The sequence below is a fragment of the Lacerta agilis genome, chromosome 14 (assembly GCF_009819535.1).
Source record: "Lacerta agilis isolate rLacAgi1 chromosome 14, rLacAgi1.pri, whole genome shotgun sequence".
Classification (NCBI taxonomy): domain Eukaryota; kingdom Metazoa; phylum Chordata; class Lepidosauria; order Squamata; family Lacertidae; genus Lacerta; species Lacerta agilis.
Genome location: NC_046325.1, coordinates 40,631,787 through 40,657,832, shown reverse-complemented (window position 1 = coordinate 40,657,832; position 26,046 = coordinate 40,631,787). Strand labels below are relative to the sequence as shown.

At 49.7% G+C, this 26,046-nt stretch overlaps 1 protein-coding gene across 1 annotated transcript in view; it reads left to right on the top strand.

The window, feature by feature from the left end:
* Positions 1-208: 208 nt before the first annotated feature.
* Positions 209-26,046, top strand: part of VAT1 (vesicle amine transport 1) — a 36,819-nt gene continuing 10,981 nt past the window's right edge. Inside the window, 2 exon segments of the mRNA XM_033169892.1 lie at positions 209-738; positions 25,957-26,046. Coding sequence (XP_033025783.1) covers positions 298-738; positions 25,957-26,046 — 531 coding nt within the window. The 5' untranslated portion in view covers positions 209-297.

Genomic DNA, 26,046 nt, shown 5'->3' with positions numbered 1-26,046 from the left:
GCGTCCTGGATTGAAGGACGGACGGAAGGAGGGAGGGAGGGAGGGAGGGAGGGAGGCCTCGCTCGGTGGAGTCCCCGGATCCGCTCCGTGCTCCGCGTTTTTCTTCTCGCCGCTGCTCCGGCCCCGCGCCGCGCCTACTTCCAGCTCCGGCTCTTGCGCGCCGCCTCCCCTCTCCAGCTGTTTTACGCATCTGGCCAGCCGCGCCCTCCTCGCCTTCTCTCTCTCTCTCTCTCTCGCCCTCGCAGCAGAAGCAGCATCTGCGCGCCCGACGGGTCTCTGCCAGCTTCCGAAGCTGCCATGTCCGGGGAAGAGGCGGCCGGGGGCGATGCGGGCGCCCCGCAAAGCGGCACCGCGGCGCCACCGGAGCAGCAGCAGCAGCAGCAGCAGCAAGAAGCGACTCCGGCAGCGAAGCCTGCCGAGGAGGGCAAGGCTGCGGGGGCCCCGTCGGAGGCGGCTGCCGCTGCTCCAGCTGCTCCCGGGCGCCAGTACCGAGCGCTGGTGCTGAGCGGCTTCGGCGGCTACGAGAAAGTGAAGGTGCAGACGCGGCAGTTGCCCGCCGCCGAGCCCAGCCCGGGCGCGGGCCAAGTCAGCGTGGAGGTGCGGGCCTGCGGGCTCAACTTCGCGGATCTGCTGGCCCGCCAGGGGCTATACGAGAGGCTGCCGCCGCCGCCCTGCAGCCCGGGCATGGAGGCGGCAGGCACCGTCTTGGCCGTGGGCGAGGACGTCTCCAGCCCCAAGGTGGGTGTCGTGGGGAGAGATGGCGGTGGGGGGCGGGGAAGCGTCTCCGGTTCGACGGCAGCTGGGCGCGGACTCGGCTTCCTTTCCCCCGCAGTGCAGGGAACGGTGCGGGGGAGGGACGGTGGGCGTGGCGGGGCAGAGAGAGCGGAGGAGGGGCAGCCCCCCCCCCAGGGAGGGCATCTGGATGCGTGGGCGTGGGGTACGTGGGCGCACAGCACCCCTCATCCGTGGGGCACCCGAAGGTTCGAGGGTGGCGCTGGGGAAGGTGCCTAACCTTAGGGAGGTAACGGGAGGAGCTGGGAGTAGAAAGGAACGTGACGAGGCGAAGGATCCTGCCCTGCAAGGGGTGTGTCCGTGTGTGGGGTAGTGGTCGAGAGATGGGCGCGATCCTCTCCCGCCCCAGGGGTTCTACCTGTCTGGAAAGTGGGCGTGGAGCTGTTCCCTCCAGTTGAGACAATGGAAGATTGGGGCGGGGGGGGTGCGTGGGAGGGGGCGCCCCCTCCACCTTCAGCTGAAGTGGGCGCCCCAGGGAGAGAAGAGGCTCAGGAGCCCCCCACGAAGCACACTGGGGACGGGAGGGTGCGATCCGGGACCCACCCAGCAGGGGAGAGATTGGGGAGATGCGGGCAGCAAGACTGCCTGGGGCAGGGAGTGTCTACGTCTTGCCTTGGCTGGCTTGGGGAGACAACCGAAATGCTTTCGTGGGGGGTGGGGGGGGCAGGATCACGCCTCCCTCCCGCTTATGCAAGAGGCACGGGGGGCTTTGTTCCTGATCTCATGCTTTGCCTCGAGCTTCTGGGGTGGGGTCATTCTTTCGCATCTGTCCTAGATGTCCGGAAATGACATGGGCCCCCCCCCCGGCCCTCCCCACACAGCCCCTCTTTCTCAGCCTCGGGATTTGGGGATGGCGCAGCAGCAGCAGCGACATAGGGTGGTCCCTGCTGCTGTGCTGCACTTTGCACATGCCTGGAGCACAGCTTACGCTCAGCAGGTTGGAAAGGAGGCTGGAGTTGTGTGTTGTGCAGGGAGCTGCATGTCAATGGGAAGGGATGCAGAGTTTCTTTTGCTGGCTGCTGTTTTACAATCCCTCCCTTCTCCGGAGTCTCCACAGAGGCTGTGGTCACAGGGTTCTTCCAAGAGATTTAAGTATTTATTTATTTTGTAAATAACAGCCACCGCCACCCTGCATCCGAGGGGTTAATTTATCCCCTCCACTCTGTCACCTCAGCTCTCCCCACAGCCACTATTTTGGCAGTAAGCTTTATAACACCGATAAGGCTTATTATTATTATTATTATTATTATTATTATTTATTTGCACCCCGCCCATCTGGCTGGATTTCCCCGGCCACTCTGGGCGGCTTCCAACAAAAATCAAATACAAAAATTTCACACATTAAAAACTTCCCTAGAAAGGGAAATATAGCAATACCTTCTCTTGCTGTTTTTGTGTGTGCATGTGGCACACAGTTATAAGGTGCTGTGTGTGTTTTAAGTGTACCGTTTATCTCAACCAGACCAGTTCATTAATCATGGGATTTAAAAAGCAGGCTTGAAGCTGTAACAGAGAAAATAAAGCAAATCTTAACTCAGATGGGTTTTTCTTGGGGTGGGGGGCATGTAGGAAGGTGGAGGCCTTACCCACAACTTCTGCTTTACCTCAAAGGCATTCCCGGAGACTTGAGGGAGAATTCCTGGAGCTATGAAAAGGGGCCCTATCCACATTTTATAATTAATTTTTGTTTCTATTCTACTTCCGCGCCCTGCGCGCCCCCCAACCTCAAGGTGGCATAAGTGGTTGTCCCCCCACCCCCATCCCATTCAATCCTCACCACAACCTTGGGAGGTCCCAGGGATTACCCAATGAGCTTCGTGGGTCCGTGGGGATTTGAACCCGGGTCTCCCAGGTCCTTGTCCAGCACGCTAACCACTGCACCACACAGGCATACATCCTGATGGACCTATGTTTTGAGCTCTGCACCCAAGGGAAATTTACAAGTGGTCCAGGTTCTCCCATTGCATGGAGGAGCCCTACTTGCAGAGGGCCTGATCTCCACCTTGCCGAGCATCCGTTGTTGTGGGGCGTGGCCTCTGGGTGTGATTTCATTCTCCTTGTCATGGCTGTCTATATGAACATCCCTTTGGTGTGCAGCGAGCAGTGGCTTACCTGCAAATTCCACTAGCTTCTGTAGCCAGACTCTCCAAAGGCATGGGCGTAATCATAAAAACATAGCAATTTCAAATATTTTCTGGTATCGATTGCTTTCAAAACAGCGGCGAAGCAATGTTGAAGCTTCCTTCAAGGTTTATTTTTGCAAGGATCAGGCAGGCCTGCTTTGCTTTGCACGCCGTTGCTTGAGAAGATTAGGACTCCTTTGCAAATCCAGAGAGATTGCTTTAATACAGCCCCGCTGCCATGGATTTCTTGAATAAACTTGATGTGCAACCGTTTTCATCATTGCCGCTTGATAAGTGGTAATTTAAGACTCGGGTGTCTTCAGTCGGGTTCTTCAAATTAGCTAATCTTGCGATGAAAAGACATGCTGGTTTTCTGCTTCCTGTCTTGAAAAGTGCAGGGTTTGGTCCCTGGGTTTTCACTACAAAAAGCCAGTTTCGAACCTGTTTTACTAGCGGCGTTCCAACAGAACCCCAGAAACAAGGCCTTCGGTATTTGTCAGGTGGGAAGGGCCATAGCGCATCAGGTTTGGATGCAGAGGGTTCCTGGTTCAAACCCTGCCATCTCCAGGTCAGGCCTGAAGAGCGCTGGAGAGTTCTTGCCAGTTGCTTTGGCCTCTGCAGACATCCTTTTTATGCTGCCTTCATGATGATTTGCCCTCATGATGGTTATACACCAGGCATAGGCAAACTCGGCCCTCCAGATGTTTTGGGACTACAACTCCCATCATCCCTAGCTAACAAGACGAGTAGTTAAGGATGATGGGAGTTGTAGTCCCAAAACATCTGGAGGGCCAAGTTGGCCTGTGCCTGGTTATACACGATCCCACTCTCGATACTGTCTTCACCTGCGAAGGTTTTGCGGTAGACATACTGCTTCATCTCCAGTCTTTTCATTTCCTGAAATGTGGTATCTTTTCATACCGCAAGTGTGCTGTGTGCGTCCCGCAGTCATTGTGCTGTAGGGCAAAGCAAGAATGCAATAACACACCGTGGAACAAATAATAAAGTGGATGTGTGGACAGTCCAGTATAACTCCGCCACTGTTGCATTAATGACATGATGCGGAATACACCTGCAAAACAAAAATATCAACCCACCCCGCCCTAGAATATGGGCCAAGGGTCTAACCTGAGGTATCTCCTACGTTGGAAGACCAATTCAACACCACAATTCCAGAGGCGGTGGTGAATTCAGCATGGGATAGAAGATTTCCATCATTCTGGTTCAGCAAGACCTGCATATATGTATTTATTTGTCAAGTATAATCCCTATAGCATTGGATATATGCCTCGAAACCCTCCAGAGCTTTCCAGAGTCAATTACGTGCAAGTCTTCGTAAAATTGGCCCTATCTTCTGGTTTTATTGCGGTTGAAGAACTATGGCTTCCCCTGGCCTGGAATTTGAATAGTTGCAATAATATGTAGAAGTCCTAACCCGTGGGTTTCTAGGCAGGGTTTGTCCTTACTGAAAGACCCCAAAGGTTCAAAATAAAATTGGACCAGAACATTGAAATATCAGTTAAGGCGGCCAACCTACTGGAACGTCACCTTGGCAGCCAAGTGCATTGGCTGGGCGCCTATCTTGGAAGCAGAGAGTTGAGTCAACTGTGTCTTTAGAGGCAGCCCTAGAAAACATCTTTGGAGGAGACCAGGTGATCTAGCTACCTGGCAACAGTTACACGGGCTGCATCTTTGGACTAGAAGTGGCCAGTGAGCTTGGGGTGTGTGTGTGTGTCCTGCACATACCGTAGCTGTCAAGTTTCGGATTTGAAAATAAGGGATCAGCAGTCTCACCTATCCTGGGGACAGTCACATGTCAGTGGTGGGCGGAGCCAGAAGCAAAAGTGGGCGGAGCAGCAATGTAAACTCCAAGCGGGCTCAGGCTCGGAGCGGAGCAAAGGGGGGCAGCCAGCAAAGAGGAGGGCAGCCATGTGCTCCACGCAATGGAGCCCCATTGTCTTCTTGTCTGATCCCATCAAAACAGGACAGGAAGCAGCAACTGCTCAAAGGCAGCCAGGCTCCGCCCACCAGCTAACCCTATTGGCCGGCTGAGGGGCTCAGCAACGGATAGGGGCTGATGCAGGGGGAGGAATACACCCCCCTGTAAGCACGGGAAACGGCTCCCACTTGCTTTGAGGGCTGAGGCTTTTCTCTCCAAGTAGGCGAGGTCTTCCCACCCAGTCCCTGGCCAGCAGGGGAGAAGCTGCCTCCATTAAAAACGGGAAATTTAAGGGAAATAAAAAATAAGGGAGAGCAGCCGGAAACTGCTTAAAATAAGGGAGAATCCCGGGGAAAACGGGATACTTGACAGCACTGGTCCTGCAGTGTCATTGTGCTGTGCCGCCTCCCTGGCCTGATCCAGCTACTCTTCTGACTAGTGATGATTCATAGAGTGGCTTGTGGGATTGCTGAGTTAACGTGGAAGGACTGTACCTCACAGGCAGAGTGGAAGGGTCCCTGGTGTAGCCTTATTTACCCCTACGAGCTCCCATGGTTGCGCCCGGTGAGAAAACATGGAAGCAGAAAACACCTGTTTTCTGCTTCCCCTGCCCTGTGTCCAATTTCTGACGGGAGTTACGGTTGTTTCCAGGTACTCGGGAAGCAATGCACAGTTTGTCAGTCTAGGGCACTTGTCTGCTCCTGAAATGGGATGCAGATTGGATGTTCCAGCTGCCTAATAAGGCTCAATCCAGCTTAGTGGGGGTGTTGTGGTTTTGTGTGTGTGTGCGCGTATGCCAGACATGGGCTGTTATGGGCACAGGGGAATCTTGCCGCCGCCACCGTTTCCACAAGAGACAACAGCCCGGCTTTTTTGCGACCTAAATGGGCCTCATGCTGGGAAAACGCAGACAGGCAGCAGCTCCTAGACAACGTCCCCTGGTGTTCTCTAATTATTTCTGCCTCTTTACCTGTGAGTTGGGTGCAAGGGGAATAGAGCATCTCCATTATCCTTAAGGAGGAGCGGAAGATTCAGTGGGGGGGGGGTTGGGGCACAGCTGTCTCTGCCCTGCCTGTTCCTTGCACGACTTCTAAACCTTCAACTGCAAGTCTTAAAAAGGGGGGGGGGGGTAAAAAATCAGCGTTAGTAGAATTAAAATATATACACATAAAAGATCGCATGCAAATCATTATAATAAAAACATTGCAGCACCAGCCCTTTCTTTACAAGTAAGCAGCTGTAACAGAGGAGGAAGTGCCAAAGGGCTGATTGCCACTAGCTGCTGATTCTGTAGATTCCCCCTATCTGTATTCAAATACAGTCATAAAACAGGAAGAATAAAATTGCGAGATAATGAAATAATCATCATAGGCCTTTGCTGATCTGTGAACCAGCTCATGCAGCCTTGAAGAGAGGCTGGAGTGGAGAGCCATTTGTGTTGTAGTGGTTAAGAGCGGTGGACTCATAATCTGGGGAACCGGGTTCGTGTCTCCACTCCTCCACATGCAGCTGCTGGGTGACCTTGGGCTAGTCACACTTCTCTGAAGTCACTCAGCCCCACTCACCTCACAAGAGTGTTTGTTGTGGGGGAGGAAGGGGAAGGAGAATGTTAGCCGCTTTGAGACTCCTTCGGGTAGTGATAAAGCGGGGTATCAAATCCAAACTGCTGCTCTTCTTCTTCAAACCTTTACAAAGCAGAAAACAAATAAGGCGCTGTAAGCAGTCATATTTCACCCTTCCAGGGCTTGTGTAGCCTCACCTGATTCAGATGTTACAGAGAAATAGTCCTGGGTATCACCAGTGTGCTGGTGACACCTTGCCCCCAAATCTCTTAAGAGGTTGTTCCCAATGGGGGACAGGATAGTATTCAGAGGCACCCCATATTGCAACTGCCAGGGGGCTGGGAGATTATCACTCAGTGCTGTTCTCTGAAATTGATCCTGGAAGATAGGACTGGAACCAGTGCCTCATAGAACTGGTTCAGGGGATGCCATCGTCGATGGTATCAAAAGCCACTTGAGAGGTCAGGTAGAAGCAGCAGGGTCACACTCCCCTTGAGTCCCCTCTCAAGGCGGCCAAGGTCGGATTCAGTCCCGTATCCTGGGCTTCATCCAAGCGTACGTGCAACTGTTGCTGTGTAGGCCCTGGCATGTTGCTTTTGGTGCATGCGCTCAGGAGATGGGACATGGTCATCTGTCGCTTTCAGAATGGTCGAGGGTACGTGCGGACCGCCATGTTGGATGATCTGAGAACCTTGCGTAATCAAGGAAGAAGAAGAAGAGTTTGGATTTGATATCCCGCTTTATCACTACCCGAATGAGTCTCAAAGCGGCTAACATTCTCCTTTCCCTTCCTCCCCCATAACAAACACACTATGGGGTGAGTGGGGCTGAGAGACATCAGACAAGTGTGACTAGCCCAAGGTTACCCAGCAGCTGCATGTGGAGGAGCAGGGAAGCGAACCCGGTTCACCAGATTACGAGTCTACCGCTCTTAACCACACTGGCTCTCTGAGATTGACAGTTTCCTGAGTTAGAGCCCTCGCCGTGTTTTTATGTGTCGCCTTTCTTTACATTGCCTGTAGTTTCAACTTCTGTTTCAAACTAAAACTCCATGGTGCAAATGATGGAATCACACATAAGATGAATTCAGGATTTTAAATGGACCTGGCAGTGCTGGGAGTTTCATTTGCATCATCTGGATAATGAACTGCTACTCATCTTTAGTATTATTGCTAACATTGTTATAATTTTCCCCAAGTGGTAGACTTCCAGGGGCAAATTTTTTTTTGTCACACCCCCCCCCCCAGGCGTAGGAAGGTCAGGTGGTACCCGGTGTGGAAAATTTCTTGTCAACCCCCCATTGATTCCCACCCTGCAAAAATGGTTTTACGTTATTTCATATTTTCTTACAAAGGAATAATAACAAGTAATAATAATAATAAACTTTTATTTATATCCCGCCCTCCCCGGCCGAAGTCGGGCTCAGGGTGGCTAACATCAGATACATAACATTGGTATAAAATCAAACAATAATTAAATTACCTCCTAAAAACATCTTAAAATCAAATTAAAGTCTAATTAGATGCCTTTCCACAGGGTTAGGGTTGGGAACAGTAAGTGCTCCCTGAACTGAAATTTCAGCCTTCACGACATAGGAAAACAGCCAAGTGAACAGCTATTTTGGTGGAGGAGGGTCAAGATATTAACCGATATGCATGAAATTTCATATATAGCTATATAATCCCTAGTATAGTAAGATGAGACCTTTGGAGCAGGCATTTTAAAAAAAGTTTTTAATGAACCGCCCTAGTAGGGCAGTAATTGTTCCTTGATAATTTGTCACCCCCTCCATTATGGAAGGTGGGGCGGCCCGGCCCCTACACCCCTGCTGCATGGTTTTCAGCAGATGCTGAAGACGCTATAGGAGCCAATTCCTAGGGGCCAAGGTCCCTTTGGCCCCCTAAAAAAAATCTGAGGGAGCTGCCCCCCATTCAGATGGTGTTTGCGTGCCATATCATGTGATCAGTCAATAAGTTGCGTTCCTCGCAATCATGACCCAAAGCAACTTAGAGAAAATAAAATAAGGTTACCAGATTCCCCCCCCCCGTGAATCCGGGGACACACTTCAAATTCAATGGATTTTGTATGGGGACTGATTTGTAAATCCGGGGACTGTCCCTGGGAATCGGGGACGTCTGGTGAAACCAATGGCAACCCCCCCCCCACAAACCCCCCCCCCAAGCGACGGAAGCTTAAAAACACATGGATACAAATAAAGTACGGATCTTGCAAATCCTGCCCCACTCGAAGAGGCCAGTCTGATGAGTTGGTTCTCGGACAATAGCCCTGTAACTGATACCTGTCAACTTGGGGGATGGCTCTGTCTGCGGTCATGAAGTGCGTTCAGTCTGTGTTGATTTTGGCACTGCTCTGTGGATGAGGAATGTAACATCCATCACAATGGCTTGTCCTTTGGGATTGTCATCACGCACACCTACCTTATGTTGCTCCTCCCCTGAATATCTTGTTTATTCGGGCAGTGATCTTCCTTCCTGGCTGCAGCAAGAGAAGTCCCTTTATAGCACGTGGCAGCTGCTAGCTATCTCTCCCACCCCCCACCCCCAAAACCCGCCCGCTTCTCTTGGCTATTTTAAATTAATTACTAATACACAAGGCAATAGATGGACCTGAGGAAGAGCAGTGAATTAGGTCAATGCATTCTAGCTAAAGTCAGATAAGTGTGCGCTACGTATTATAGTCATACATCGTGTTACGTACGCTGCTGGATGGCGTATGTTCGGGATACGCACTGCAGCGACCCGGAAATAACGGAACAGGTTACTTCCGGGTTCGCCGCGTCACGCATGCGCAGAAGCGTGCGGTGATGTCATGCGCAGAAGCGCCAAATCGCGCCGCGCACATGCGCAGACGCGGCACTTCATGATACGGATGTCGCAGGTTATGAACGGGGCTCCAAAACGGATCCCGTTCGTAACCAGAGGTACCACTTCATTTCAATAATCATTTCAATAAGCATAAAACCATGAGGTAATACAGTGGTACCTCTGGTTACAAACTTAATTCATTCTGGAGGTCCGTTCTTAACCTGAAACTGTTCCTAACCTGAAGCACCACTTTAGCTAATGGGGCCTCCCGCAGCTGCCGCGCCGCCGGAGCACAATTTCTGTTCTTATCCTGAAGCAAAGTTCTTAACCTGAAGCGTTATTTCTGGGTTAGCGGACTATGTAACCTGAAGCGTCTGTAACCCGAGCTACCACTGTACTTGTTATCCTCCTTTAGGGCGGCCATTTTTGTTTTCCTGCATTTTATTAGAGGCGCAGCTTTGGCAGACGCCGTCCTCGAATTCTCCTAGAAACAACTTTCACTCAGAAACGCCGTCGTGCTTTCTTACGTGAAGCACGTCTTCGTGATTTCTGACTTAGGTTATTGGAAAACTGTGGAGATGAGGTCATTGTCACCAAGAGAAACTTGGCTGAGCGCGCCGAGGGCCCTGGCTGAAGCAGGCGTTCCTTCTAACTTAAAAGAGAGAGGGTGCCCTGGAGGTCTTTGCAGTGGTCCTTACGATTTGCGCTGAGAGGCTCTTGCTAGGTTGGAAGCTGGCCCAAGTGGTCTGTCGTTGAACCATGACTGGTCTAATGACTCCATGGCTCCATTGCAGGCATGTTTGGGCATCCTGCTTGCATGTAGAATCTCAGTGGCGTCCAAACTTTTTTCAAAGAGGGCCAGATTTGATGAAGTGAAGGGCCGTGGGGGCCGACCAAAGGGCCGACCAAAGTTGTTGTTGAGCTTCTTTTAGGATTGAAGTTGTTAAGTTTTTTTTTTTTTTTTTTAGGATTTTACCCCAGGAAATAAACTGCCACAGGGGCTGGATTCAACCGACCGGCAGGCCGGATTAGGCCCCCGAAACAGACTTTGGACATGCCTGGTGTAGATCCTACAATAAGCTCAGCCCCTGCCTCACTATTTCCTTTGAGTAGTTGGAGCGTGAAGTCTGAAGCGGGCAATCTCTTCTCCCTGTGCGTATTTCTGGCATGATACAGAATGCTGCAAAACTGGGAGCGGCCATAGTTTATTGGTAGAGGATTTGCAGAAGGTTCAAGATGGAGCAGCTGGGAATGTCCCGTGCCTGAAACCCCGGAGAGCCATCAGTGTTTCCCAATCTTGGGTCTCCAGCTGTTGTTGAACTACAACTCCCATCATCCCTTGCGAGCAGTGGTCAGGGATTGTGGGAACTGTAGTCCGAAAACAACTGGAGACCCAGGATTGGGAAACACTGGACTGGACAATACAGAGCTTGATGGACCGGTGGTCTGATTCTGCCTATGGAAGCTTCCTGCGTCCCTTAATTGGGATCCTAAATTGTGTGGAGAAGGGAAACTTTCTGCTTTTACCCTCCAAGTTCTGGAGGACCTCAGAGATAGTGATGTGGAGGGAATGAATTATTACTATTTTTTTAAAATTAAATTGGTATGCTGCCCTTCATCCCTAGATCTCCAGGCGGTTCACAAAACCTAACAAGACATCTAGCATTTGCGGGTGACCTTTGAGGCGTTTCTAAATAGTTCTCTTCTTACTAAAGTTGCCTCTTTGAAGCACTTGTTTGATGCTGAATGTGAAATCCTGTTAACTGTTTTGTCATGGACCAGTATGTAAAAAACAGTTCATTAGGGTTCCCCACCCCCCTACAAAGTTTATCCTCTTTCATGCTGGTAACTTGGAGGCAAAGTGGAACGGGCATCTAGAGGTAGTTGCGTGGCAAGGTCCTGAGAATTTAGGTTAATGGGCTCAAAAAGGCCACAACTTCATTGATTACAGAATGTGAGTGGTATTGGCTTAGGCATTGGAACCAATGACTATATCTGACTCCTGCCTGCCTGCCAGGAGTCTAGTAAGGGTTAACCACTGATAGGGGGAGCCCTGTTGATGCACATCAACTAGGAATCCCCCCCAGGGTCGCCAATAGGGGTCCTGCTATTGCCCTGGACCCTGTCTGGGCTTCGGACAGAGGACACGCCCCCCGGATTCCTTTAATGGAATACCCTTAAAATAGGAGGGGTAGGTGATGGCCACCACCTCCCCTCCCCTCCAACTGAATACTCCAATGCCTAACCGCCAAACCATACAAAGTTGTGACGATTTGCTACGAGGTAGGCGAAAAAACCAGTTGGCTGGTTGTTGTTGTTGTTCAGTCGTTCAGTCGTGTCCGACTCTTCGTGACCCCATGGACCAGAGCAAGCCAGGCACGCCTATCCTTCACTGCCTCCCGCAGTTTGGCCAAACTCATGTTAGTAGCTTCGAGAACACTGTCCAACCATCTCATCCTCTGTCGTCCCCTTCTCCTTGTGCCCTCCATCTTTCCCAACATCAGGGTCTTTTCCAGGGAGTCTTCTCTTCTCATGAGGTGGCCAAAGTACTGGAGCCTCAACTTCAGGATCACTGTCCTGTCGTGGCGAAGGGGCTTGAATTACTCAGGGAAGCTATGGACAGGTCAAGATGGACAGGTCATAGTGGAGAGTTTGGACCAAACATGATCCACCTGGAGGAGGAACTGGCAACCCACTCCAGTATCCCTGCCAAGAAAACTCCATGGACAACGTTGGCTGGTGCCAATTTGCTAAGTGGGAAAAACTCCTACCAGGCCCCTTGGGCAACCAAGGCGACCAACCGAAGTCCATAGCAAGGTCAAAGGAGAAGGGCCTAACCTTAGGGAGGGAGGGAGGGCGGGAGAACTGCGCAAGCGGGAGTGAGGTAAAAGGGGGCGTGAGCCTGGCCGCGGCTTGTTTAAATGGGCTAAGCCACGCCCCCTTCAGCCAATTGGACTGGCCGATATGAAATGACGCGGCCAGGAATTCCCTGTGACGCGGAGCTATCTAAGCCAGGTAGGGTTCACGATCTGCCCGCAATGTCGACTCCCTGCAGCTTGTATTTTTAATAAGTAAATGGGGGTTGGGGGGTTGGGGAGGAAACCATGCGCAGTTATGGAAGTAGCCGCTGCAGCCTTCTGTGTGCAGTGATGATCTGTGTGTGGCTGCTTCGGACGTCACACTGTTCCTGCAAACAGGCTGCTTGTGAGCGGCCCGTTGCAGAGGCCGTATGTCTGCATCAGCTTTGCAATACGTTGCAGCAGTTGAAAGCATACGTTGTTTGCTGATGCTTCCTTGCCTGTCAAAATCTGTAAGACAACCTTCCAGAACTGGTCAGGGCTGATGGGAGTTTTAGTTCTGGACTGTGCCGTGTTGGAGAAGGCTGCTATAAGGGAAGTTCATTACAGTCGTACCTCGAGTTACATCCACTTCGGTTTACGTATTTCCGGGTTACGTACTCCGGTAACCCGGAAGTGTTTTTCGGCGCTCTCTGCGCATGCGCAGAAGTGTTCTGCGCAGTTCGCGCATGCGCAAAGTGCGATTTTCGGGTTGCGTACTTTTCGGGTTACAAACAGCAACCCGGAACCAATTAAGTACGTAACCCGAGGTACCACTGTATACACCTTCAGGCGCCAGGCAAAGTGTTCATATATAGCCAGGCCTTTGGGTGAGTTACAAACTATGCCCTTTTAAAATGTGTTGCCCGGGGCGGGGGCGTTATTGGGTTGTTGTTTTTGTTTTTATTATGTATTTTGTGTTTTTATATTGTGATTTTATGTTGTAAACTCCCAGAAAGCTGCGGGTATAGGACGGTATACATTTTAAAATAATAATAATAATAATAATAATTAATAGTTGTTATTGGAAGCCTGAAAAAGCAGACGAGCTTCATGCATTTTCTCCCAACAGGGAAGTTGAATTTGGCCTCCCTTGGCCTTCACACTCTTTAACTAAAAACATAACCAAGCAAACCCACCCAGAGTTGGCGTTGCAAACACATGGTCTCTTTCTTGAATGCATTAATAGCCCTGGGATGCCTTTCATCTTTCCTCCCTGAATGCGCAATGTGTGTCGCTTCACATATTTCATAAGGAGCATGCATACTGTGTCCCATCTGGCGGTAGTTTTACAAGGATTTTAATTATTGATTGTAAGGACTCTCTGGAAAAGACCCTGATGTTGGGAAAGATTGAGGGCACAAGGAGAAGGGGATGTCAGAGGACGAGATGTCCCTTAGTTTTAACTGCCATTCTTCCATTGTTGGTAACAATGGGTTCCTTCCATCTTTGTGCATATAAAAGCATCGCAGCGGTAGCCATATATTGTAACAAAGTTCCAATGCCCTTTTCTAACTGTATATCTATAAGTCCCAGCAGGAAGAATTGTGGCTTCAGTTAAAAAAAAAAAGTCTTCAAAATTCTCCATATCAATGTACAGCATATTAAAAAGCAAAGACATCACCTTGCCGACAAAGGTCCGTATAGTTAAAGCTATGGTTTTCCCAGTAGTAATGTACGGAAGTGAGAGCTGGACCATCAAGAAGGCTGATCGCCGAAGAATTGATGCTTTTGAATTATGGTGCTGGAGGAGACTCTTGAGAGTCCCATGGACTGCAAGAAGATCAAACCTATCCATTCTCAAGGAAATCGGCCCTGAGTGCTCACTAGAAGGACAGATCCTGAAGCTGAGGCTCCAGTACTTTGGCCACCTCATGAGAAGAGAAGACTCCCTGGAAAAGACCCTGATGTTGGGAAAGATGGAGGGCACAAGGAGAAGGGGACGACAGAGGATGAGATGGTTGGACAGTGTTCTTGAAGCTACTAACATGAGTTTGGCCAAACTGCGAGAGGCAGTGAAGGATAGGTGTGCCTGGCGTGCTCTGGTCCATGGGGTCACGAAGAGTCGGACACGACTGAACGACTGAACAACAACAACATTTGTACCCAATATTGTAACTTAAACATGTGTTAGGGAGAGGAGGCCCTCATGCAACTCAGATTTGCCATAACTTGATCTGGCAGAATCCTGGGTCATCCCAATTCAGGTTGTTATCCGGGATTTGGCTGGATCTGTTGCACAGCCCTCCTGACTTGTTGTTAGGAAGCTTCCTGTGTCCCCCCCCCCAAGCTGTTTTTCTTTACTTCTAAAAAAGGAGGTGGGGGAAGACACCACTTGCATGTGGCTGCCTCTAATCCGTATTTCTGCCTTGAATTTAAGAAGGCAGCATGACGAGTGTTTTATGGAAGAACGGGTGACTTTTTCGGATTATTCAAAGAAGTATTGCAGTATGGTGAGCTTGCGAGCTGGGTTTGAGCTATGAGCAACGGAAGTAATTAGACTATAATATCGTGATTACGATTTAACAGATGGCAGAAACAACAACTCCGTGGAAAATGGGGGCGGGGGGGAGTCGACAAAAATGAGAGAAAAGACAGAATTGTGTTTTGATTGTTTGTGGTTAAAATGCTGAAACTTAATAAAATATAATTGAAAAGAAAAAGAAAGGGGGAGGCAGTAGCGTGTTTGGTGAGTACATAGGATTTGTTTGTTTACCACAGGCTTCCTCAACCTCGGCCCTCCAGATGTTTTGAGACTACAATTCCCATCATCCCTGACCACTGGTCGTGCTAGCTAGGGATCATGGGAGTTGTAGGCCAGAAACATCTGGAGGGCTGAGGTTGAGGAAGCCTGGTTTACCACATGTGCAGTCAATGTACACAGTAAGCGGCCTAGTTCAGTTGTGGATGCATACTTTCATAGCTCTTGCATCCCTTTTTCCCATCCCTGTTTCCCAATATCTGCTTCTCATGGACATTATACGGCTTTGGGAACAGGGCAGAACCAGTATATTCAGCATCGTCAGCCAAAGATTGGGTTGGTAACTTTCAGCGAACACGTGCGACTCAGCTGCAAGGCTTGTTACAACCAGTCGTCTTCCAGAGTAGATAAAAATGTTTGGCCTTGTGTAATACCACGCAGGAACTCATCCAGCGTTTGGGAAAAGCTTGCTGGCAGCTGCATTAGGCAACAGCCAGTTTCTCCACCCACCTGTGCACGGGGGCCTTGCGTTTCTGCACTAAGATCCTGGAATGAGGAATCTGAACGAAGCATGCTAATTTTGTAAGCAGTGTGTGAATGCGCTAAGGGGAGGGGCCTGGCTTTCAGCTCTGTATTCTGAAGCAGCCGCCGCATTTCAGCAGGAGGCAACTAAATTGCACACCGCGATTAGATAACGCGCATTTGCATTTTCAGCATTTGCATGCGTCTTGTCTTCCGCAAGTGTGGGAACGCCTGGGAAGGCAGAAGGCAGATACAAAGAGTTTCATTACAAAAAGCCTGTGAGAAAGAGGTCTCTTGCACGACCCAACAGCAGTATAGAATCATAGAAGGGTCATCTAGTCCAGGCATCCCCAACCTTTGGCCCTCCAGATGCTTTGGGCCAGTGTGCAAAGAGAGCCAGTGTGGTGTAGTGGTTAAGAGTGGTAGACTCGTAATCTGGGGAACCGGGTTCGCGTCTCCGCTCCTCCACATGCAGCTGCTGGGTGACCTTGGGCTAGTCACACTTCTCTGAAGTCTCTCAGCCCCACTCACCTCACAGAGTGTTTGTTGTGGGGGAGGAAGGGAAAGGAGAATGTTAGCCGCTTTGAGACTCCTTCGGGTAGGGATAAAGTGGGATATCAAATCCAAACTCTTCTTCTTCTTCTTCTTCTTCTTTGGACTACAATTCCCATCATCCCTGACCACTGGTCCTGTTAGCTAGAGATCCATGGGAGTTGTAGGCCAGAAACATCTGGAGGGCTGCAGTCCACTTCTTCGGGCGCATGAAATGTCACCCTCAGTTCCAGGTGTGTAATGTGGGCATGTGCTGCCGGTGATCGAAACGATGAGCGCAGAGGGAATGAAACAAATGAAAGCACAGACTACTTATTCATGGTGTGTTCGGATTGAAATGGTTTCTTTGTTTATATAAATTAATTTACAGTATTTGGTTTTTCAAATTAAAATTTTACAGAGATATATCAAGCATAAATAATAGAAACAAGATTCCAGGGAATCTCCTGGCCTTCCACCCTCCCCTCTGTGGGTGCTATTATTAATCATTTCCTCCTGCATCTTTTATGATGATCCAAATCTTTTACATCTCCATTGTGTCCAGAATTCAACCTTGAACTACAAGCGATATTCTAATCCTTCCGACGATTTTAACTGTTTACAATGGTCTTTAAGATAAGTCGTCAATTTCCCCCATTCCTTATTAAAATTTTGGTCTTCCTGATTTCTGACTCTTCCGCTCATTTTAGCCATTTCGGCATAGTCCATCAACTTCTATCTGCCATTCTTCTCTGGTGGGAACTTTATCTTCTTTCCATCTCTGGGCCGGTAACATCCGTGCATTCGTGGTCACATATGGATTGGATTTCTTACTTGGCCAACAAAAATCCATTCCAAACTGTTGTCTTATGAAATCTCTCCTTCCGATTTATTAAATTTAGATCTAATTGCAGCTAAAAAGGTCATCAAACAAAGATTGGAGGAGGTTGATTTGCAACAAAATCTTACTACAGGTGGAGGTACATGTTCTCCGATAAATCTGGGCATTACATCTATGCCCCAGATACCTCGATATCTGTCTACCTTATCGGTTGCGTCGCACAGATTTGCATTTGTTAGAGCCAGATTTAATGTGTTTCCCTCAAATGTTCTGAGCAATAGATTTTCTAACGGTAAAACCTCTGTTTTATGCGCATGTGATAACAAATCAATAGAATCCCTTTACCATATCTTGTTAAATTGCCCTTTATACAGTGTTCCCCAATCAAGGATTCTGAGTTCAATCATTCTGGAAATTGTTGCTAAACCACCTGAATTGCATCTAGCTTATCCACTCCAGGACATTGACTCTTATAGAACATTACAGGTTGCCAGATTCCTGATTTCAGTTCTTTCATATAAAAGACTTCATGGAATGCTGCATGACTATTAAAAATCTAGTAAACTTATGCTCCATCTTTATCTTTAAGGCCATAATACGGTACATCTAGACATTGTAAGTAATGCGAAGGAGATTATGCGTTGAAATATTTTAGTTGATATTTTAGAATGTAAAATGCTGTTTTTATTTATTGATTTGTTTTACCTTGTGGGCTTATAGCTGAATAAAGTATTATCTATCTATCTTACTTGGTCAGAATCGTTTGCCCTCTCTATGGCCCTCTGAGATTCGAGCGGCTCTTCTGTCCAAATTTTATCGATGGGCATTGCGAGTTGAGTTCTGGGGAACTTGCCTTCCAGTTTATATCCGTGGCTGCGATGCAGTTTGAACCTAGCTGTCCCGAGATCGAACTGCCTCACTGCGCTGGGTTTGTCTTGTCCTGTGTTGCCGTGGAAACCGACTCTGCTCCTTCCGCTACTTTGGGCCAACAGGCTTCATCTGTTTGGCCTTCCACACGCATGCGAAGTATTTATGACTGCTGCGGAGGGAGGTTCACGGAGAAGGTGAAGGATGCTGGGCCACAGTTAGGCTCCTTTCCTGAGAATGGAGCCAAGTAAACACAGGATTTCCCCCCTCTGCAAAGGAAATGGTTGTGTTTTCTTTCAGCAGGAGAGATACGTGGCCGGTGGAAATCTGGAAATGGCGCCAGAGAGTTGCATTGTTTCCAAGGGCCCTCTGGGAGCGCAATCGCCATAAAAGGTAGCATGGGTACAAGAAAGCAATCTTATTAGTCGATTTCATGCAAACATTGCCGTGCTCGATCAGGCTTCTGAATTATTATTTTTTTTTGGGGGGGGGGGCTGCTGGAGGGAATAAATATACCAAGTCTGTATCATTTCTGGTGGAGCTGGTAACAGAACTGTAGTTACACCCAGCCCCTGAGAAACTTGTGTCCCAGGTCTACCCTTCCATTGGTTCCATAATCTCCAACATTTCTGCAGTCCACTTCACAGACCCCCACCTCCATTGCATGTCTCTAAAATATAAATAAAATCTCGACAACACCAGCAAATCAACCCTGGACCACGTTTTATGGGTGTCAGACACTCTTCCCTCCCTGACCCCCAGCAAAAGGAGTGTAGCCGTGGGTTACTTGTCTTCTTGGGAAGACAGGCAGACTAATGCCAGTGTACTGGAAGAAGCAAAGATCGCCAGTGTCGAAGCAATGATTCTTCAACACCAACTTCGTTGGACTGGTCATGTTGTGCCGATGCCTGGTGATCGTCTTCCGAAGCAGCTACTCTATTCTGAACTTAAAAATGGAAAGCGCGATGCTCTCAAGAGGTTTAAAGACTCTCTCAAGGCAAATCTACAAAAAAATGCAGTATAAACACTGACAACTGGGGAAACACTGGCCTGCGAGCGTTCTCCAATTGGAGAACATTCTTTACCAAAGGTGGTGTGGGTTTTGAAGACACTTGAACTCAAGGCGAAAGGGGGAATCGTGCTAAGAGGAAGGCACACTTGGCAAACCCTCACTGTGATCGACTCCCGCCCGGAAACCTATGTCCCCACTGTGGAAGGACGTGTGGATCCAGAATTGGCCTCTGCAGTCACTTACAGATTCACTGTTAAGACTGTGTTTTGGAAGACAATCTTACTCAGCTATGAGTGATCAAAAAAGAAGAAGAAGAAGAAAGTGCCACTCACTGCGCCAATGATAGACTTTCTCTGCCCAATGATAGACTTTCTCTGCGTTGGCATAAGCAGAGTGATTTTTCAATGTGTACAAATTCACAAGTGTGGGACTGGAATATGACCCGAGTGCGAAATGTCATGATCCCCTGTCTTGACTTGAAAACAGAATGTATCAATGGATGCATTGCTCCCCAATTAAAAGGATGCTAAAAATGGCTGTGGTTGAGCGGTTGTGGGTTCGACGCAGCCTGCTCTGCTCTTTCTTGCTCCTGCATTGCAGGGGGTTGGGCTGAATGACCCTTGGGGTCCCTTCCAGCTCCATGAGTCTATAGTTCTGTATATCTGAGCTGTTTTCTGTGGGGCAGCCTCCACCAGGGAAGGCCAGCATAAAAAAAAAGCTTTAAAAATGAACCAAGAAGTCCTGCCTTTTGAGCCTGAACAATGGGTGTTACACTGTAGCTTTCTCTTTGTCCAACTGGCTAGATCTGCTTTCCCAGATGTTGAAATCATTTCTGTGTGACTTCATTCCTCGACTAAAGGTGGGAGCAGGCTAGTTTCTTGCAGCGGAGTTTGCCTCCTATCTTGATTTCTGCAAAAACGCTAGAAAGTTGCTTGAAACCAAACAAGCCTGGGAATCTGAGGCTTTCCCTGGAGAGGCAACTGGTCTTTGGATGCCCAGGGGGTCTTTGTAGGGTTTTGGGGAGCCCTAGTGTATGTGGTACAGGGTTAAAATGGGATTTGCATGGTGACCTCCCCTTCACACTGTGAAAATTGAGAGGGTTCTTGAGAGCTCAACCCATTCCTCTTCTCCAGCTGCAAATTGCTGAAGAAGGGAAAGAATCTGTCTCTTCCCTCTTCTGGCCTCCTACCCACGAGGGAAGTTCATGTGCTGTTTTTGGGCCTTCGCTTTGAAGTGTTTCTAGGAATCTTGGGGCTTCAGATCGAGAAACACAAGAATACCTGAAATTAACATAATGGGCGACAGTGCTCAACTTTGGGTGCTGGCCTGCTGCTTCTAGTGGGTGGAGACGATACGCTTGGCCCTCTGGACTTATTAGGTGGAGCATTTTCCACTTTTCAGTCTAGCCCTCTAATTCAGAAAATATCACCCAGAGCTCTGTGGTGTTGCATTCCAAACAATGGTTATGCATTACAAAGAATTTTCCCTTCCCTTCAGAACAATGCAGCTGGAGTGTGCCGCGAGATGTTGCCTGGTGTGCCGTGGGAAAATTACTTTATATATAGTCAATATAGGCACAGAGTTAATTTTTTTAACATTTTCTAATGGTGGTGTGCCTCGTGATTTTTTTCATGAAACAAGTGTGCCTTTGCCCAAAAAAGGTTGAAAAAACACTGAAGTAAATCAATACTGGATAGTAGTTCAAATGATACAATTGTTTCAAATAATCTCTTCTGCAGGTGGATTTACCGTATTTTTTTGCTCCATAGGGCGCACCGGACCATAGGGCGCACCTCGTTTTTAGAGGAGGAAACAAGAAAAAAAATATTTTTCTGGTTTTCCTCCTCTAAAAGCCCTGTTTTTTTTGAGGATCAGTTAAAAGATTTGCAGCTTTTTTGCAAAGGGAAAAGCCCTGTTTTTTTGAGGATCAGTTAAAAGATTTGCAGCTTTTTTTGCAAAGGGAAAAGCCCTGTTTTTTTTGAGGATCAGCTAAAAGATTTGCAGCTTTTTTGCAAAGGGAAAAGCCCTGTTTTTTTTGAGGATCAGCTAAAAGTTTTGCAGCTTTTTTTGCAAAGGGAAAAGCCCTGTTTTTTGAGGATCAGCTAAAGTTTTGCAGCTTTTTTTGCAAAGGGGGAAAAGCAAAGAGGAAAAGCCCCATTTTTATTGGATTCAACTCACATTTCTGAAAAATCTTAAAGAAAGGGAGCTATTTCTACAATTTCCAGACAGATAATCTAATCAGCCAGTACATGTCGCTGGGGTAACACAACCTCCCTCTGCAGCACATTCAACAATGGAGGCCTGGGCAAGGGAGCCGGGACTCTTATCTCTCTCCGATCTCTTGCTGATCAGCTGCTGAGCGGAGTCCTTTCAACACCCCCTTTTCTCTTTGTAAAATAAAAAGCACAATCTGCTTTTGGGCCCTGGGCAATTCAGCTCAGGGACCACCATTCACTCAATAAGACGCACAGATATTTCCCCTTACTTTTTAGGAGGAAAAAGTGTGTCTTATGGAGTGAAAAAAGGTATTTGTAGAAGTGTATACATCAGATGAAGTACAGGGCCCTGTTTCGAAAATTCTTCAGCAGATAGTCTTAGAGTCAACGTGTACTGGTAGATCAAAGTTAGATGACTAAGAGTGTGTTTGTAATATATTAAATCCATCTACAGAAGAGATTATTTGAAACAATTTTATCATTTGAACTACTATTCAGTATTATTTTATTTCTGTGGCCTGAGTTCTTGCCCTTCCACCATTTTCGTGTGAGCTTCAATCAAGAACTCCCAACTTCTTTACTTATTTATCACTAGTGGTTTAAGCCCGTTAAAAAAAACGGGCTAGAATATATGTGGAGGGGGCTGGCGCCCCACCCCCACCCCCTGCCAAAGCCTGCTTTAGCGGGTGGTCGGGGGTGGAGGAGAGGCAAGCAGGGCTTCTCCGTTAAAGCGGAGAAGCTCTGCTTGCCCCCCCCGCCCCCCACCCCCCTGCCAAAGCCTACTTTAGCGGGTGGTCGGGGGGTGGAGGAGAGGCAAGCAGGGCTTCTCCGTTAAAGCGGAGAAGCTCTGCTTGCCCCCCCGCCCCCCACCCCCCTGCCAAAGCCTGCTTTAGCGGGTGGTCGGGGGGTGGAGGAGAGGCAAGCAGGGCTTCTCCGTTAAAGCGGAGAAGCTCTGCTTGCCCCCCCGCCCCCCGCCCGCCTGCCAAAGCCTGCTTTAGCGGGTGGTCGGGGGTGGAGGAGAGGCAAGCAGGGCTTCTCCGTTAAAGCGGAGAAGCTCTGTTTGCCCCCCCGCCCCCCACCCCCCTGCCAAAGCCTGCTTTAGCGGGTGGTCGGGGGTGGAGGAGAGGCAAGCAGGGCTTCTCCGTTAAAGCGGAGAAGCCCTGCTTGCCCCACGCCCGCCTGCCAAAGCCTGCTTTAGCGGGTGGTCGGGGGGGTGGAGGAGAGGCAAGCAGGGCTTCTCCGTTAAGCGGAGAAGCTCTGCTTGCCCCCCCCGCCCCCCACCCCCCTGCCAAAGCCTGCTTTAGCGGGTGGTCGGGGGGTGGAGGGAGAGGCAAGCAGGGCTTCTCCGTTAAAGCGGAGAGAAGCCCTGCTTGCCCCCCGCCCCCGCCCGCCTGCCAAAGCCTGCTTAGCGGGGGGGGGGGGGTGGAGGAGAGGCAGCAGCGCCATGCAGGCCAACGGGGCAGGAGGGGGTCAGCAGCAACAGGCTCTCCTTGTAGAGGCGGGAGCAGGCAGCGTGACCTCCCCTCTTCGGCTTCCCCTCGTCCTCTGCAGCGCGGACGTTCCATTTAAACCGCCCCGCTTGAACTGCCGACGCTGCTCGTGGCCCGATGTCTCTCTGCTCCAATCCCTGTGTCCCGGGGGCACATGCTCAGTTGCGCAAACCCAGAGGACACACGGACTGGACGCAGAGACACTTGCATTTTATATATATAGATGGATGTATTCTGAAGCATGTGAGGAAACGGTAATGTGCAGGTAGGACAATCCTTGAGTAGCTTTCCAGCTGAGCCCCTTTGGCTGTGACAAAAGTGTGTGGTGTTTGCTCAAGCATTTATTGCCAAACCCACACAAATACGAGCTGTTTTGTCTCGGTGCATTCCCATGTGCTTTTGTGCTTGGGCCCATGTTTTACTCTCACCCGCTCCCTCCACAACCCAAAGGGCCAGGATCCTTTTTAACAAGTTGTAGAACTTCCACAAGTGATGAGCGGGACCATAAAGAAGGCTGATCGCCCGAAGAATTGATGCTTTTGAATTATGGTGCTGCAGGAGACTCTTGAGAGTCCCATGGACTGCAAGAAGATCAAACCTATCCATTCTGAAGGAAATCAGCCCTGAGTGCTCACTAGAAGGACAGATCTGAAGCTGAGGCTCCAATACTTTGGCCACCTCATGAGAAGAGAAGACTCCCTGGAAAAGACCCTGATGTTGGGAAAGATGGAGGGCACAAGGAGAAGGGGGCGACAGAGGATGAGATGGTTGGACAGTGTTCTTGAAGCTACCAACATGAGTCTGACCAAACTGCGGGAGGCCGTGGAAGACAGGAGTGTATGTTGAGGGATGATACTCCTGAAACTACCAAGATTGTTTTCGGGGTACTTAGCCGAGATCTTTAAAGCTAAATGTAAAGTTGCCTGGTTCATTCAATGGTGGTATCTAGTCTCTTGTATATTGTTTGGATTACCAATGTATTTGGATGGCTTTGTATGATTTTACTGTTTTAACTTTTACTGCTTTAATTTACGGATATAAGTTCGTAAACCGATGGTACCACTGTATCTGGCGTTTTCTTATTACAGGAACAGAATATTCTCTGGAAGGGGATTTTTTTTAAAAACCTTCCAAACCATAAAGATGAGGGGAATGCATTCAGACGAGCTAGCATAAAGGCTAGTTGCAAGTTACAACTCTCAACACCCTTGCGTAGTGCAGAGTTAAAAAGGCAATGGCTACTTCCCAAAAGTCAACGCCTCGAGGCAGTAAACAAGGAAGATACGGGGTCCTTTCCGCCCACCAACTGCCATGCAAGCCAGACTTCCTCCCTCCAGTCTTGAGCTTGTGGTCAGTTCTTTGCAAGCCTGCTAAGGGTAACCAGTGAGAACAGCTTGGGAAAAAGCTATTCCTGGATTGTGCATTTTTCATCTGTGACTGCCCAGATGGGTGGAGGGGTCTTTGGAGGCGGGGGAGCACTGTGCTCCCTTCTTTGCTTTCAGACTTAGGTCAGCGGTGGGGACCAGCAGGGTGGCATATGCCCCTCCAGGTCTCTCTGTCTGGCCTTTGAAACTTTCTGAGCTACACCACTCTCCGCATATGTGTTTGCCTGGCTGGCCAGACTTTGTGTCCTTGTGTTGTGATGATGCCTCTTGCTTGCCTGGGGTGAAGCAGAGAGAGAGAGAGAGAGGTGTGGGGCGTGTGCTGGAAACCTCTAACTTGTACCATGCAAAGGGAAGTCACACCCATTGCTCTGTTCAGTTTTGCCCATGTCAGGGAGCTGCACTCCGCTGCCAGACAGAGTCTGGGTGGGTACAGGCAGCCCAAGCCACTCTTAGCCAGTGATACGTCTACCAACGAGTCTTCCAGCTCCTCCCCTGGGGAGGAGGAGTTATCATCAGGCAGCCAGGTGGAGCGCGGGCTCCAGGATGCTGCTCGGAGACCCAGCACCGTTCGACAGACTGTTCGGAGGGGGAGATGCCAGTTCCGTCGCCTGAACTGCACAGAGGGGTCAAAAGACCGGGAAAGTGGGCTTTTAGGATGCCGAAATTCCTATGCTGGGGTCACAGCGGAGACAGGCAATTTCAGATTTGTCTAGCGATTAGGGCCAGTGCTGTCAAGTATCCCGTTTTCCCCGGGAGTCTCCCTTATTTCAAGCAGTTTCCCGCTGCTCTCCCTTATTTTTATTTCCCTTAAATTTCCCGTTTTTTAATGGAAGCAGCTCCTCCCCTGCTGGCCAGGGACTGGGTGGGAAGACCTCGCCTACTTGGAGAGAAAAGCCTCAAGCCCTCAAAGCAAGTGGGAGCCGTTTCCCGTGCTTACAGGGGGGTGTATTCCTCCCTCTGCATCAGCCCTATCCGTTGCGCCGAGCCCCTCAGCCGGCCAATAGGGTTAGCTGGCTTGGTGGAGCCTGGCTGCCTTTGAGCAGCTGCTGCTTCCTGTCCTGTTTTGATGGGATCATACAAGAAGACGAAGGGGCTCCATCGAGGGGAGCACATGGCTGCCCTCCTCTTTGCTGGCTGCCCTCCTTCTTTGCTCCGCTCCGAGCCCGAGCCCACTTGGAGTTTACATTGCTGCTCCACCAACTTTTGCTCTCTGGCTCCGCCCACCACTGACATGTGACTGTCCCCGGGATAGGTGAGACTGCTGATCCCTTATTTTCAAATCCGAAACTTGACAGCTATGCTTGTACCATGCAAAGGGAAGTCACACCCATTGCTCCGTTCGGTTTTGCCCATGTCGGGAGCCAGTGTGGTGGTGGGAGCCAGTGTGGTGTAGTGGTTAAGAGCGGTAGTCCCGTAATCTGGTGAAACCGGGTTCGCGTCTCCGCTCCTCCACATCCAGCTGCTGGGTGACCTTGGGCTAGTCACACTTCTCTGAAGTCTCTCAGCCACACTCACCTCACAGAGTGTTTGTTGTGGGGGAGGAAGGGAAAGGATAATGTTAGCCGCTTTGAGACTACTTCGGGTAGTGAAAAGCGGGATATCAAATCCAAACTCTTCTTCTTCTTCTTCTTCATTCTTCTTCTTCTTCTTCTTCTTCTGCACTCCGCTGCCAGACAGAGTCTGGGGGGTACAGGCAGCCCCAGCCCACTCTTAGCCAGTGATACATCTACCAGCGAGTCTTCCAGCTCCTCCCCTGGGGAGGAGGAGTTATCATCAGGCAGCCAGGTGGACTGCGCGGGGCTCCAGGATGCTGCTCAGAGGACCCAGCACCGTTCGGCAGACCCGTTCGGAAGGGGAGATGCCACTTCTGTCGCCTGAACTTGCGCAGAGGGGTCAAAGACCGGGACAGTGGGCTTTTAGGATGCCGAAATTCCTATGCTGGGGTCGCAGCCGGAGACAGGCACTTTCGGATTTGTCTAGCGACTAGGGCATCATGTTTCTCAGAAGCTCTGCACTGTAAATAGCCTTGCACAATAAATTGGTTAAAAGACAAGACGGACTTTGTCTTTACTTGTGAGCAAACCACTTGAGGATCCTGGCAACCCACCACCAGCACACACCTCTGGGAGATTGCCAGGGAGGCCCTCTGGACTGCAAAAGGTTCTCCACCACAGCCAGCATGGCCAATAGTAGTCAGGGTTAGTGTGCGGGCCCATGAACCCCCAGAGAGGCGCAGATTCCCCATCCCATTTGCCCTTCCATTTGGGCTTGAGTCCAGCAGCTCTGATTGTCGCCTTCTCTCTCCTGTGCCAGGTAGGTGATAAGGTGATGGTGATGGCCAGGTCGGGGCTCTGGCAGGAAATCGTGACCGTCCCAGCCAACCAGACATTCCCCATGCCGGAA